At 48.8% G+C, this 15,456-nt stretch overlaps 2 protein-coding genes across 3 annotated transcripts; one reads left to right on the forward strand and one right to left on the reverse strand.

Moving 5' to 3' along the window:
* Positions 1-368: 368 nt before the first annotated feature.
* Positions 369-4,866, forward strand: LOC4336726 (copper chaperone for superoxide dismutase, chloroplastic-like). Of its 2 annotated transcripts, XR_010740497.1 has the most exons (7): positions 401-752; positions 851-874; positions 2,131-2,203; positions 2,293-2,427; positions 2,934-3,154; positions 3,815-4,025; positions 4,490-4,866. XR_010740497.1 is itself a non-coding variant. In NM_001402411.1 (6 exons), the coding sequence occupies exons 1-6, from the start codon at positions 504-506 to the stop codon at positions 4,724-4,726; spliced, it is 939 nt and encodes a 312-aa protein (NP_001389340.1). In that variant the 5' UTR covers positions 369-503; the 3' UTR covers positions 4,727-4,866. The 2 variants fall into 2 exon arrangements, 1 of the variants encoding a protein (NP_001389340.1); NM_001402411.1 differs by lacking the exon at positions 3,815-4,025 and having other exon boundaries at positions 369-752.
* On the reverse strand, positions 4,790-7,492 carry LOC4336727 (subtilisin-like protease SBT1.3). The gene has a single exon (XM_015780022.3). The coding sequence runs from the start codon at positions 7,323-7,325 to the stop codon at positions 4,995-4,997; it is 2,331 nt and encodes a 776-aa protein (XP_015635508.1). The 5' UTR covers positions 7,326-7,492; the 3' UTR covers positions 4,790-4,994.
* Between the last annotated feature and the right edge of the window lie 7,964 nt (positions 7,493-15,456).

Consider the following 15,456-nt stretch of genomic DNA (forward strand, 5'->3'; position numbering starts at 1 on the left):
TTGTGTTGTGGAAGAGTCTGTCTACAAAATTGATATTGCATGCCTTTTATATGAGGTGCCACGTCAAATAAACTGCCTGCCTACAAGTGATTTATATGTCTCATCCTATAGTAGGGCAGGAGGAGTATATTTTTTTGTAAAACTTTAAAATGGTAATTATTTTTTAAAAATATTTTAAAGAATAAAAGTTTTGCAAAAATACAGCAAAAAAGCATCGTGCCATCAGGCCTTCTCAGCCCCTAAGGCCCAAACGATGAGCCAGGCCGTTACTAGATTCCAAGGCCCATCTCCACCGATGCTTCTCGAGGCCGCTTGATCGAGAGAAACACCGAACTCTAAACTTGCGGCACTGAAGCGAAGATTGGAACAACAAAGCCAGCCAGTCGTCGAGTTCAAGTTCAGAACGAAAAGCTCGTGCTCTCGCACAATCCAAGTGGAAATTCCCTGCACACGGAGGCGGGGTAGGAGAATCGACGAGGCATAAAACAACGCGGGGGGCACAAATGGTGGGCTTCCTCCGGGCCTTGACCGCCGCCTCCGCTGTGCCCGCAGCAGCCGCCGTCGCAGCCGTCGCACTCTCCACCAACTCCTCCTCTTCCTCCAGACTCCGGCTCCCCTCGCCCGCCTCGCTCCCCTCCCTCTCCTCCGCGTACGCCGCTGCCCCGGCCTCCGGCTCCGCCCGCAAGCCGAACGCCGTGCCTCCGATGGCCGCCGCCGCCGCCACGGCCGATCTCTCTGCCGCCGCCGATAAGGTACGGACGCGACGCGCTCCACGGTTGGTGCCCGTGTGTGCTTGTTTAGGGCTGAGCTTTCTAGTCTGACGTCTGGTGGTTTGGTGCGCTTTTTGCAGGGCGCCGCGCTTCCGGAGCTCATGGTAAGCGGCGCTGACTTAGATTATAGTAGCATTTTGTGTTGGTGACTAGGTGGTTTGCTGCGATGCTGCTAGGGTGGGAGGATGAGAACCTTAGTTTAGCTACTTAGGGATTTCATGCTGGATTGAAGTAGTCCGCGGTAAGTGGGGAATTTCGCTAAATGAATCTCAGTATAGGTTCGAAATAGCTGGGGAATGAATTGGTCAGAGTACTTATGGTGATATATGGTTGCTGTGAGATTGATTGGTTGAACAGTTTGTATTTCTGATATCAAGCCATTGAGGCGTATATTGCCTCTTCAGTTGCTGTCAAGTGCTAAGCTACTGCCAACTGAGAATTAAAGTTATCGATCAGAGTGACATAGTGCTAGATTGCTAGTATGTTAGTATATGAGTTGCAAGAGGGATTTTCATATGTCCTTGCATTCTGACTGCAGAACTGCAAGCGATGGTTTCCTTTTGCATTAAGAGACTACAAAAAGCTGGAATAAACTGCATATATGAATGGATTAAGATGAGAGTTCAATTGAACTATTCGTCTACTATCATGCTGACCTTCTGTTCTTCAGACTGTTGTTTAAGATTGTCAGTATGAAGAGCTGGAGGCAACTATGAGGATAGTATAATGGATATCCTTTTGCGCGTTCGCGAAAAAAAGTATAATGGATATCTATTTTCTTATTTTACATACCTTGTAAAGAAGGTCTAAAAGAAAATTTGATCCAGTTATACAATTGCTGCCAATGATTCAGAAAGCCCATGGTTGGTTCTACATAGCTTAAGATAATGTCCTATGCTATTTTCTAATATTAATGTCCTAGCACATATGATTTAAGGGTATATAAGTCTTTCACAAGCTAGGTTTTAATATGTTGGTGGATTACGATCATAACTAAGATTAGGTAATTCAAAAGCTACAGTATGTAAGATTGAAAAAGCACCACAAAGTGGGTTTGTTTCATTTTGAAAAGATATGTGTTAATTCCAGGTGGATTGGTATGCTCCTAACGGGAGGATGGTCATCTCAGCAAGTCATCCTTTTATAATGTGTTTTCCTGTTGTCTTAGTATTTTTGAGCTGTTGTCTACTGTTCATCTAATTTCCAATCCTGCTAATAAAGACTATGAAATCAGAAATACTATGCATTTTGTATCCCTTTTTTACACGGTGCACTGTTTTGACTTGCATATTTTGTGATATTGTTTGATTTATGAAAGCAAACAAATACTAAATAATCTAGTGCCTTCTATGTTCTGAAGACGGAATTCATGGTGGATATGAAATGTGATGGTTGTGTGACAGCAGTGAAAAACAAGTTCCAAACTCTTGAAGGTTTGTCACCATGTAATTTTAGTATTCTTTTGAAATACAGTTTTGTTTATCGTTTGCCTCTGGTTTATGAAGACTGCCTATTACTACAGGAATTAAAAACATTGAGGTGGACCTTAATAATCAAGTTGTTAGGGTTCTTGGATCTCTCCCAGTGAACACAATGCTGGATACTCTGCACCAAACAGGCCGAGATGCTCGTCTAATTGGGCAAGGGAACCCAAATGGTGTGTGTTAATTTCTATATTTTATATGACAATATTTTATATTAGCCTTAATATCAGCTGGTATCATTGCTTTTTAATCATGTGGTACTTGATTCTGATGTTCAGTTATAGGAAATTCAGAGATCAGTCGTGTGTAAATTAATGAATTGTCATACTGGTTCTAGTCAGCAAATGTAGGCATTATATATCTGTCATCTCTTTTGTACTTATATAATGCATCTGAAATCTAAATAAGATGCTTGATTTACTTCAACTGTGATGCTGACTTATATACATCTTTAAAATGCATTTAATCTTTACCAGGTCCTCCTGAACTCATTTCTAGTTATTGAAAAAAAAATAATAATCAGTATTTCCACTATAGAAAGATACTGCACAAAACAAACTTTCTGATTGCTGGCATGTTTATTGTATTTTCCTGAGGCATGATTGCTGGTCAGTTTTTTGTTTATGTGACGCACACCTATTCTATTATGAGAATTAATTCCATGCACTAACTTCTGCAGATTTTTTAGTATCTGCTGCTGTAGCTGAGTTCAAAGGGCCTGTTATATTTGGTGTTGTTCGTCTGGCTCAAGTTAATATGGAATTGGCTATAGTTGAAGCCACTTTTAGTGGTCTATCACCTGGTAAACACGGATGGTCAATAAATGAATTTGGGGATTTGACAAGAGGTGCAGAAAGTACTGGCAAAGTCTATAACCCATCGGATTATAGATCCAATAAGGTAAGGTTTAAGGATCCACATCTGTCTTTTACCTTCCAAAAGAGTAAGTAGTAACTAGCCCTTTAGGATCAATCATTGGTTATCCTGATGTTGCTGCAATACGAAAGGCATGCATTTTCTAAGCAGCTAGTCACCCCGGACTTCAACGTCGTGTGTCCTATCACAGTTGACTATGAGCATCCATGCGATTCTTGGTTGTCATCGATCGTAACTTCATATAATGTGACATATTTTTTGTTTCCTTTAGAACTTGTTCAGATAGGTGAGGTTTAAACCCAAACCCCTTGCATGTGTAGGGATGTTAGTTTAACACTTTAATTTCATTACGGAAATTTTGAAGGGATTAGCATAATTCCCTTGCATATCTATGGTCCCATAGTCCTGGTTATCTACTAGACAAAGTGACAAGCATTCTATCAGAGGCAGAAATGCCAGATTATCCAAATTAATATGCCCATTGCATGTAGGAGTATCATTGGAACTTGGAAGACATGTCTTCTCCAAGCGGATAGTCATGTCTATAGAATTTTTTTCCTTTTCTGCAGCCACATTTGCACGTGTTGTATCCTAATCAGTTGATATGTGGTCACAGCTTGTATAGACTACAGTAATATATCTAGAGGTTAGATTTACTACTACATATTTCTCTTCCATTTACAGTATCCGGTGATCTACCTACTGTCTACTGCTATTCACTTTGTCTTAAACACATTAATACAATGACCAACTTCACCAAACTAAGGTGGCTAGTGCAAATATCAGTAGCACAGCTGTCCTCTGCCTTCTGTTGCATAAGCTGCAGCACATGCCTTGTCAGAACGCAGCAGAATGGAATCGAACAAAACCTTTGTTCACCTCACTGGTGGGTCAGGTAGGGCGGGCCATTCCACTACTTGCATTCACTTCATTAGATATTACTCCTAGACTTGAAAAACTGTGGTTGTGTTTAGTTCCACGCTAAAATTGGAAGTTTGAAAAAATTGAAACGATGTGATGAAAAAGTTGGAAATTTGTGTGTGTAGAAAAGTTTGATGTGACGGAAAAGTTGGAATCTAAACATGGCCTATATGACGATTGGCAGCAAATTAAAGTCACAGCATTTGTTTTTTTTAGTTGAAGTGTTATTGAAGTATCGTGCTATATTTATTGAAGTGCTCCATCCTTTAGTAACAAAGTGATAACTGGAAGAACATACTTCAAATGCTGTTTTTCCCTAATTAAGCACTTGCTTTGCCTCCAATGGAAGCTGGAAAATATCATATCTTCTTTTAAAAGTTTTCAAGGGTAGTGCTATTTTTTAGTAATTTCGGTATGTGCCTGATTTTTCTGAAACAGCCTCTTGGTGACCTGGGAACACTAGAAGCTGGAGAGAAGGGTGAAGCCCAATTTTCAGCTTCAAAAGAGAAACTGAAAGTTGTTGACTTGATTGGCCGCTCTATTGCGTTGTATGCCACTGAGGACAGATCAGATCCTGGCATTGCAGCTGCCGTGATTGCAAGAAGCGCTGGGGTTGGCGAGAACTACAAGAAGCTGTGCACCTGTGATGGTGTCACCATTTGGGAGTCAAGCTAATTTGTGTTACTAGTGAGGTTTCCATTCTACTGTTTGCTCCAATGTGTTGTACACGAAGTAATGTAGAAACAATCAACCAACTACTGAACAATTGGAATAAGCATGGATACAGTGAGGAATAAAGCTTGTTTTGGAGTGCAGCTTTTCTTCACTAAGTGAACTGTGCTGTGCTGCTGATACGCGACCTATATCAGACTTGCTATATCTGAAGCCAGGACACAGATGTTTCTGCTTCATGATTTGTCTAATGCAACAACACCAAAGGGGCTCACTGTGGTGGCAGCCATGTTAGGACGACAGGGCTCCTGACAATGTGGACGCCGTCGCTCCAGGACAGGGCTCCGAACTCCGGTGCCTTCTGGGCGGCCTTGGTTGTCACTGTAACCTTATAGCTAAGCTTCTGGTTTGTGCTTACGAAGTGCAGGGTGTTCGGTTCGACGATGACATCGGCGCCCTTGAACTTGGTGACCTTGACATGGTACGTCGAAGATGGAGGACCAACGTTCGTGACAGTGCGGCGCACCGTCAGCGCCTTGGATGGCTGGTCGGCGAAGACGACTGAGATGGCCGGATAGTTGAGGTCGCTGGCGGAACTGAAGGTGTGCCTGCATGTCATGTTGGAGTTCTTGGTGAAGGTCCTGAGCTGCATCGGCGTCATGTGCTGCGTGCAGAGGAACTCCAGGTAGTCGGCCTGGCCAATGTCGTAGACCAGGCCAGGGGTGAGAGCTCGCACCGGGTGTATGTGCCCCGCTCCGTGCTCGAACGGCGTCGACGCCTTGCCGGTCGCCGCGTCCTTCATCGGCCGGTACGTGTTGTCGTGCACGTACGCGGTGGTCATCAGCGCGGACTTGATCTGTGCTGGGCTCCAGTCCGGGTGGCTCGCCTTGATCAGCGCGGCCACGCCGGCGACGTGCGGGCACGACATGGACGTCCCCGACAGGATGTTGAACCCGACGCGACGGCTGTCGCTGGACAAGCTCGACGGGCTGGCGTCGCCGCTCCATGCGGCCAAGATGTTCACGCCGGGCGCGACGACGTCCGGCTTGAGGATCTCCAGAGTCAGGATGTTTGGTCCCCGGGACGAGAACGCGGCGACCACCGGCGACGGCCGGATGCCGAGTTTGGTTCCGCCGAAGCTGAGCGTCGCGGTCGGTTTTGGGGCGCTCTTGCTGTAGCTCTTGGCGGCAATGCCTTCCGCCTCGCCGACTGCCACGGCCGGCAGCAGGTGGCTGTCGGCGACCAGCTCCTCGCCGTTTGCCGCGGTGTTGGCAAGTATCATGCCGATGCCGCCGGCTTCCTTGACAACCTGACCCTTCTGCACCCGAGGACTGATGCCGCGGTCACAGATCACTATCTTCCCGGAGACGTCGTGCGGCTGCAGCGTCCCCTCGAGGCACAGAGAACGGGGGTCCGGCATGCTGGAATTGCCGCCCAAGTAGACCACCGGATACTGCTCCTGCGGCGACAGATTTCGCAGGCCTTTGTAAAGCGAGACGCCGGTGATGTTCGCGCCGTTGCCGAGCGTCACCGTGGCCGGGAAGTCACGGTCCATGGTGCTCGCGCCCACCGTGGTTATCCACGGCGACAGGTTGGTGAGGCTTATCGGGTCAGGCCCGGCGTTGCCGGCCGAGCAGGCGACGAACACGCCCATCTGCATGGCCCCGAACGACGCTATGGACAAGCTGTCGAGGTAGTACCGGGAGGCGCCACCCCCGAGGGAGATGGAGAGCACGTCGACGCCGTCCGACACGGCGCGATCGACGGCCGCCAGGATGTCGGAGCTGAAGCACCCTCCCGCCCAGCACACCTTGTAGGCCGCGACGCGGGCGCGGGGCGCCATGCCACGGGCGACGCCGCCGGCGTAGCCGTACAGGTTGGCGTCCTGCACGGGCGAGCCCGCGGCGGTGGCGGCGGTGTGCGTGCCGTGCCCGTCCTGGTCGCGCGGGGACTTGAGCTCGGTCGTCTCGTTGATGGGCCCCGACGAGGCCTCGTAGCCGTTGTAGAAGATGCGCGCCCCGACGATCTTGCGGTTGCAGTTCGCCGTGGTGAAGCCGCGGCCGGTCTGGCAGAGGCCTTTCCACTTGGCCGGCACGGGGCCGAGGCCCTTGTCGCTGAAGCTGGGGCTCTCCGGCCATATGCCGGTGTCGAGCACGCCGACGACGACGTCGTGGTCGGCGAGGCTGTCGGACCATATCCTGTTGCTGACCTCCGGGCCAATGCCGAGGAAGTCCGGGCTCCTGGTGGTGTGCAGCTGCAACACCGTCTCCGGGATCACGGCCAGCACGCCGTCCGCCTCGGCCATCAGCTCGGCTTCCTCCTCGTCGAGCTGAGCCGCGAAGCCATGGAATGCCGTCTCGTAGTTGTAGATAATCCTCGTGGAAGCATCATCCTCTTCATCTTCCAGCTGCGAAGAGCTCACCGACTTCACCGTGGAAGCGTACCACTCATGGTAAAAATCGAACGAGCTCGGCATCTCAGACGCCGCCATCTGCACGATGTAAGTCTTGGGAGTTGGCGCGCAAGCAGAGAGGCTTGCTTGGAGAAGAACAGTCACCAGGCACAGCGCCGGAACCTTCCATCTCGCCTTGCAAAAATCCATGGAGAAGAGAAAGGGAGAATAATTTGATAGATAGATGCAAAGGAGCTTTTGGGAGCAAAGCTTGGATTTGGGGGCAGATCAAGCTCTGCTGCTTATGTACACTCCACTCTCCAGCTTAACATGCTTCCAGTGAGCTGCGTGGAGTGTGGACTGTGGTCTCTGCTCGTGGAGTGGAAACTGGAAAGCGAGAAGTGTAATAAAATGAGGTGGTTGCTTCTGTCCCGCATTGAAGTGAGAATTCATTTTGGCGACGCGGTGGGTTTTGCTTCGAGACCTATGGTTAGGTTTGCTTGTCACATTCCTCCATTTCCTGGAGATATTTCAGGAGGGACACTTGACCCTTGTGTGCTCTACTCCACTACAAATTCGACTCCATCTGCAAGGTTGAAAAACATTAAAGCCATGGTGATGCTGCTGCTACTTCCTACCAGCTGCCAAACGGCGCACATCCGCACATAGAGGGTTAACGCATTGATTCATTTACTGTGGACGGTAGCTCCGGTTCATGGAAGCATTTCATGTGCTTGACCTTTATTGTGCCTACTATCAATGACAGTGGCTCTACAGTGGTACTGAAAGAAAACTGCTCTCGACAGCGATGCCATGTTGCCATCTACTCCCACAAAAGATGTTAATGCAGCTGGTACGTTTTTAGATGGAATGTGAATGCATGAACGGATCGTACCACGATTACGGTAATCCGGGACTGGTGAAAGCCTGAAGATGCTGCTTGCTTCCAGCAAAATGTCTTTCTCCATGAGCTTCCAGCAAAATGTCTTTCTCCATGAGCCTGAAGAAAGACAGAGCATGCATGGCCTCGTTTTATCAGGAGGCGCCGTCAAATTAAGTTGTACTAATCGAAAGGAGAATCGGATAGACTTCTGATTGGATAGCACTTGAACTGTGTTGGACTGCCAGTCTGCCACATGAACACGACTAGCGTGTCCATGTCTATGATTGATGGGTTTATCTGACATCAAGTTAATCCTCTGTGCCTTCACGTTTTTTAGCGTGCTCTCTTGTTCTGTGACACGGCCTGACGGCCGAGCCTCCCCCCTTGGTAAGATCACCTTCCTACCGATCGACACTCTCAGAGCTCAGCTCTCCATGATTAATGCGTGAGATGGAGCAGTCTGATGCAGCGCAGCCAATCCTCTGAAATTGCAACGCGCACAAATGAGACATCTAATAATGACGTCCTAAGATGGGCCATCGATCTTTCCACGATGCACATGTCTGTGCCAGGACGACAGATCTCAGCTGCTCGACTTCAGATTTTTCGGTCGCATTACAAAACACTTAGTACTACCTCTCGAACCAAATTAATTATAGTTACCCGGCTAAGCCTGAAACATGCACTATGTATGAAAAGCAGCAGCATCTAGTTCTCTTGGTGTCCAGACAAGGGTAAACGCACGTAGCCGAACGCCTGGATTGTATCTGTTGGAGGCTTGGAGCAAAGCCGTAGTATCACATAGAATTCCCATGTCCATAGCCAACAATTGTCAGGCCCCTTTTGTTGCCATCCAGGCGAGCAAATCACGGGCGCAGCACAACGCGTCGCCGTCCCGCGCACGACATCACCCAGACGTCCGGATAAGAAAAGCATCCGAAGACGAGGCAGGTAGCCTCCCGACGACGTGGTAGTGATCGGCTCGGAACTCGTGTACTTGCGGGTTTACCGTGGCGTGAGCGTCAGTGCGAGGAGACCGGGGGGAGAAGAGGACAGCAAGTAAACCGTGGGTCGCCGCTCGCGGCAAAGCAGCAGATAGGCTCATCTACCGTCGGTTTTGGGGGCGGCCACGTATGGTGCTGAACTGCTGATGGCCTCTTCTCCGTGCTCCAGCTCAGGGGCACGTGAGGGTGTTCTCTTTAGCGTGTTCTAGTAGTACCACGTCTACGGTCCACCGTACGAGCGATTGATCAGGGTTTCATGAACACCTAGAAATGTGGTAATCAACGGGGACGTCGAGTGAAGGAATTGACGGTATTCAATCCTTGGACCGTTCGACGGTGGCCTTGTCATCGTCTAGAGCAGTCTGATGCAGGCTGCAGACGATGCAGACTAGAGAGAGCAGAAGTTACTGCTACAGTGACCGTTATAAAAGGACATGCTACAACGATACGGGAGTACGGCAACACACTTTTACTTGCTACGCTTCAGCTGGATTTTTCACATTTTGATCCTTTTAAAAAACTTATTTCGCAAATAGATCCCTGAAAAAACTTATCCCAGAAATGATCCTTTTTGGGGCGCCAGAGTGGCTGGCGCCATCATCCAACGGGACGGCGCCAGCCTCTCTGGCGCCGTCCTCCTGCCACCGTGGCGCACGCGAACCGACGTGGCAGGAGGAGGGCGCCAGCCATGCTGGCGCCGCCCCAGGGAGGAGGGCGCCAGCATGGCTGGCGCCGCCGCCTCCATTCCTGTTTCTCTGTATGGCGGTGTCATTTTTATTTTATTTTTTCGGATGTTTTTTCACACTCAGGATCACGATACAACCAACCACAAAAATTTAAACTCGAACTACCACTTAGCTAAGTCTGAAAATATCTAGCATACCACTTAGTCTACTTTGCACCTTCACTAAAATTAGACCATAACTCCTTTAGTAAAACCCTTTGATCAGCATGTTAAACATAATGCACTCTACCACTATATGAAATTACTTAATCTAATTCAAAATATAACCACATGAAATGACATATAAGTTAAACAGTACATAGAGATGCAATTTTTTTATTTTTATTTTATTTTTTTGATATTTTTTTCACACTTAGGAGAACATAGGAACCAGCCGTATAAAAAATAAACTCAAACGGACAAAATATGTGACATGTAGAATTTTCCAAAACTCTACCGAAACGGACAAAATATGCCATCTATTAAAATAGGCGTAACTTTCTCATACGGACTCGGAATCAGGCAAATAATATATGCACGGACATCTACAGAAAAAGTTACATCCAATTCTCCCCAGCTTTGCCGGATTCGGCGATATTAAAACCTCCAAATTCTGCTTGCAAGATTGTGTTTTCGAGGAGAGAAGTTTTTCGGTGGAGCTTTGGAAAATTCCACATGCCACATATTTCGTCCGTTTGAGTTTATTTTTTACGTGGTTGGTTCCTGTGAGTTTCTAAGTGTGAAAAAAATATCAAAAAAATAAAATAAAAATAAAAAAGTTGCACATCTCTCTCCTCTGCACTAGTTCAGAGAGAGGAGAGGAGAGGAAAAATTCTACATGTCACATATTACGTCCATTTGAGTTCAATTTTTCTATGGTTGGTTCTTGTGTGTCCCTAAGCGTGAAAAAAATATCAAACAAATAAAACAAAAATAAAAAATTTCGGGGGGGGGGGGGGGGGCCCCAGCCACTCTGGCGCACTCCCCCGCCACGTCGGCGGTGGGACGGCGCCAAAGAGGCTGGCGCCGTCCTGTTGAACGACGGCGCCAGCCACTCTGGCGCCCCAAAAAGGATCATTTTTGGGATAAGTTTTTCTAGGGATCTACTTGCGAAATAAGTTTTTCAAAAGGACCAAAATCTGAGCTCCTACAATCAATAGACTCCTTGTTTCTATACATAGGACTGGAAAAAAAATTGTTAAAGTTTGTGTTGAATATGTGTACGTAGTCGGTTACAATTTACGACTTGGAGTTGTAATAGGTGTAGGACTAGAGTGTGAGTCGGACTCTATTCTAGGATCTCTCATAAATAGAGGGGCGCGCCTGTTGTAACCGCATGGCGACTTAGTATAGCGAGAGGGAGCGGCTGCCGGCGGCGACCGGCCGTGAGTCTTTGTAACTCTGATACGCTGTATATGCTGGATCGGGGAGGAGCGCCCGTAATCAGTGCCCCGGAGATGTAGGCCTCGGCTGAACTCCGTTATCAAATATCGTGCCTCGGTGTCGTCATCATGTTTTGATCTCCTATGGCGTTTCTTCCGATGTGATTTCGGGGCCGGTTTTATAACAACTGGTTTCGGGGCCTGTGGGAGATCCATGGTAGAGGTACGAGGGAGGTGCTCCACGCCGCAACGACTACACAGTGTCCAGGACGGACATGGACGCAAGGTAGAGCACGGCGGCGATCAACGGAATTTGATCGGTGGAATCGGACACTTCAGGCGGTGGTCTGAACCGTTTGATGGCTGCAATCAACAGGGAGATGACTAGACGTGGTGCTCGGGTTGATGGCGGCGGAAGCGATTGGTGATTCAATCGGTGGGTCGGACACTTTGGGCGGGTGGCTCGAACTTTCCGGTGAGCTACTTTCAACAGGGAGCGGCTGGCCAGATGCTCGGGGTTGATTGAAGCTGGAGGCGATCGGCGTTCTCGATCGGTGGAATCGAACACTCTGGGCGGGGTGGCCTAGGCCTTTCGATGAGCTGCGTTCGACGGGGAGACGGCTAAACGTAGCACTCGGGTCGTTCGGCGGCTGGGAAGACGACATGCGACTTGTCGGCTTCGGCTCGCGACTAGATTGATGGCGTTCAATCGAAAGTCGGAGCGGGTGGATCCTACATGCTGTTTTGGAGGTGTTAACGACAAGGTACTGCGTGGAGGATTGCTACTTAGCAGTGTACATGCGATGGATGGCAGAACAGAGAAGCGTCAGCATAGAATCAGTACATATTGGCGGCGGAAGTCGTTGACGATGTCGGTGGTCGTGCTGTGTGTGTTTGCTCTGGAACCAAGATGTCACTGGGGTACGTGAAGCTTGGAGGTCAGGGTCGCGGTGGTGTGCACGATTTCGAGTTGAGGCGTGCCGGCGACGGAGACAGAAGCGGCACTGGTAGTAGCAGGTCCGATCTGGGTTCATGCAGGACTTGACTTGGTAGAGGTCGTGGTATAGGAGTCGGGCACGATTCGATTTCAATACACATGGCACAGATAAGATCAAGAAGGAGACCATGTCGGGAACGGAAGGGGATTGGACGAGGACTGTATTCGTTTTGGAATCGGAGTCAAGTTTTACCCAAAATAGAAGCAGCAGGGATTCCACGGGATTGCAGAGATTGCAATCGAATCAAACCAACCAAAGCAATGAAGAGATCGGACCCGATTTCTTGGGCGGTGGGGGTTTGGGCGATGAACTACAAGCGGTAGAAGCACGGCTTGGTGTAGTCATCGTGCAGGTGCCGGCGAGTTCGACGCGGGCCGGCTCCGGCGAGGAGGCGGCAGGTACCGGCGAAGGGGCGGCGGCAACGCTCCTGTGTCGGGGAGGCGGCTCCCGTGGGCGTCGGCATCCTCACCGGTGGGAAACCCACGGCGGCAGCAGCGGCGGCGCTCTCACTGGCAGCGTTGAGGAGGCCAACTTCCTCAGGGGCGCGGAGGAGTTGGTGAAGCGGCGCGGCTCCTGAGCTCGGCTGGTCGGCGGGGAAGAGCGGCGCAACAGTCTGGGCGGCGGCGTCACTCGGGCCGGGGAGAGGCGAGCAGAAAGGAGGGAGAAGAGAAAGGGGATCGATCTGATTCCCTTTGACCGTGCTGTCTCGGGCTGTTGGTGGGTCAGGTGACTGTGGGACCATATGTGCTGGCTCTACATGCAACGGTATTGAGTGCATCGGGACTTGGTCAAGGAAAAACTCAGGATCGTGCGATTTTGTATGGCAGGATGTGTGTCTATGCATGGACGTGTCCAGTGCATGTATGCAAGGAATTGCTTGTCTATAGAGTGCATGTTCACGTTTTTTAGGACCATGGTATATGCAAAGGTCGATGCATGTAGCAAGAGAATAACAATGGTGTATAAGTCAAGGTGACTCGGAAAAAGCAGCTATGGGCAGGTGATAATTCCCGGGCAACAGCGGGTGAAAATCGTTGGGGGCATCAACGGGCTGTTTGGCAGTACATGATATATCCAAGATCTACGGGATTTGCATGATGGGGATATATGGAATCTGCGTCACTAAAGAGGAAAAGCGAGCACTATGATGGTAATTTCTTCGGGTGATTCAAGGCAATAGTGAATTTTCTCAAATTATCGGATATTCAGTCTACGGATGCGGAAAGCGTGGATGATTAGATTTATTAGCTCGGTTCATAAGACGACAAGGAAGAAAGGGTTTTCTCCATGTCTGGTGAGTTTGATTTATCTATTTGGTTATGACATCGGTTATCTGGCTATGGATTAGATCAAGTCAAATTTAATACGGTAGATGAAGTTGAACATGGTCTTCGGGGAGTCTATGACGTGACAGCTAGGAAGAATTCAATTCGCTTGGCAAGACGACTGTGGTGATATGAGAGAAGGTGGAGCACTGTTGCAGATGGAGTCAAGAAGAAGAAATTGCAGGGATAGCGGGAGTCTCTTGTTACGGTGAGCCTGGTGGAGGCTTGTCGGGGCAGCTCGGCGTGAGCAGCGAAAAAGGATCAACTCAAGTCCGGGTACACGGAGGTTCGCGCAAGGAACAAATTCAGGTTGGCGTGGCATATTCGCCAAGGTGAAGTTTGTTAGAGTTTGTATCGAATATGTGTACGTAGTCGGTTACAATTTACGACTTGGAGTTGTAATAGGTGTAGGACTAGAGTATGAGTCGGACTCTATCCTAGGATCTCTCATAAATAGAGGGGCGCGCCTATTGTAACCGCATGGCGACTTAGCATAGCGAGAGAGAGCGGCTGCTGGCGGCGACCGACCGTGAGTTGTTGTAACTCTGATACGCTGTATATGCTGGATCGGGGAGGAGCGCCCGTAATCAGTGCCCCGGAGATGTAGGCCTCGGCTGAACTCCGTTATCAAATATCATGCCTCGGTGTCGTCATCATGTTTTGATCTCCTATGGCGTTTCTTCCGCGGTTTGGTTTTCGATGTGATTTCGGGGCCGGTTTTATAACAGAAATTGTAAAATACAACGTCGATCCTTAAAGATGGGACGTGATATCACTTTATTCATCTTGTAAATTCAATCTTTAGGTTTATAATCTTGTTTTAATGTACCAACCAGGTCCAAATCTCATTTTACTGTGTTTGACCATTGATGTGGCAGTCCGGCATGGTCACATCCTTGTATTTACCGGTTTACCCTCTCCGTGACCCTTATGACCCCCATCTCTCCCTAGTCACTTGTGGTGGACTGATGGTGACACAAGTAAGGGTAAGATCATCGATGAACACGTCAATACGGGTGTCTATGCCCTTGGGCGAGACGCATCTACCGAGGTAGAGACGTCCGCTGAAGGCAACATCTTGTGCATGTTGAGCTGCAAGAAGAGGATGTTGTGCTGGGTAGCCGAAGACAGTGTAGGTCAGCATTGGTGATGGGGTGACGTTGAGGAGCATGTCAGGAGGCGGCAAGGGATGGAGGCAGCCAGCAATGATCTCGAACAAGGTAGATTTGCCGGTACCGTCGGGATCCATAATATCTTCATCTTGAGAGGGTGCGTCTCTACCTCACACCCACCATTGGTGCCAACACCATCTTTCATATCATGGCCATGTTGCTAGGCTGGATGGTGCATCTAGCTAGCTACACCTCCTAGTAGCTCTCGGCGCAGACGCACAGCTATCCTAAACGAAGTGGAGGAGAGTGTTGCTATCGCAGACTTGTTGTGCATCTAGTTGGGTATGATGACCTCCCTGTGTGCCGGCAAGCAGCATGTTGTTGTATATGCGAGAAGAGTGAATGAATGAGATCGCACTGGAGACGTTCCGGTTAGACTTTGAGATGAGCCGGGGGCAGACAAATGTCATCGTGAAGAAGATGTACATCCAGACGTATATTGTGTGGCACCATCCTAGTAGAGTATGGTTGCCGTTGTTGTCAACCCGGAGAAAGCGGGTCAATGGGGCCACGGAGGGGGTAAATGCATATATATTCGGCCATGCTGCACTACCACGTTGGTGGTCAAACCCAGTCGAACAATTTTTAGACTTGGATGTTACATTAAAACAAAATTATGGACCTAAATGCCAGGTTTACAAGATCATGAACCAAAGTGATACCATATCTCAACTTTAAGAACCGATGATATATTCTTTACTAAAATAAACTACTAGTGTCTAGACAGCTGGATTGGCTCGTTGAGACACGAGTCAAACTGGCTCGTTAGCTAGCCCTAGCCATACCCATCACCATGTTGCCAACGACACAACAAGAGCATCGCGCGTTCACACTCACGCCAATACTCCGGTAC

The sequence above is a fragment of the Oryza sativa genome, chromosome 4, assembly GCF_034140825.1.
Source record: "Oryza sativa Japonica Group chromosome 4, ASM3414082v1".
NCBI classification, from domain to species: domain Eukaryota; kingdom Viridiplantae; phylum Streptophyta; class Magnoliopsida; order Poales; family Poaceae; genus Oryza; species Oryza sativa.

Excerpts from the sequence above, each read along its gene's own strand:
- LOC4336726 (NM_001402411.1), top strand. The coding sequence starts at position 504 with ATGGTGGGCTTCCTCCGGGCCTTGACCGCCGCCTCCGCTGTGCCCGCA. Across the intron at positions 753-850 it reads TCTCTGCCGCCGCCGATAAG|GGCGCCGCGCTTCCGGAGCT; the intron begins GTACGGACGCGA and ends CGCTTTTTGCAG. Across the intron at positions 875-2,130 it reads CCGCGCTTCCGGAGCTCATG|ACGGAATTCATGGTGGATAT; the intron begins GTAAGCGGCGCT and ends TATGTTCTGAAG.
- LOC4336727 (XM_015780022.3), bottom strand. The coding sequence starts at position 7,325 with ATGGATTTTTGCAAGGCGAGATGGAAGGTTCCGGCGCTGTGCCTGGTG.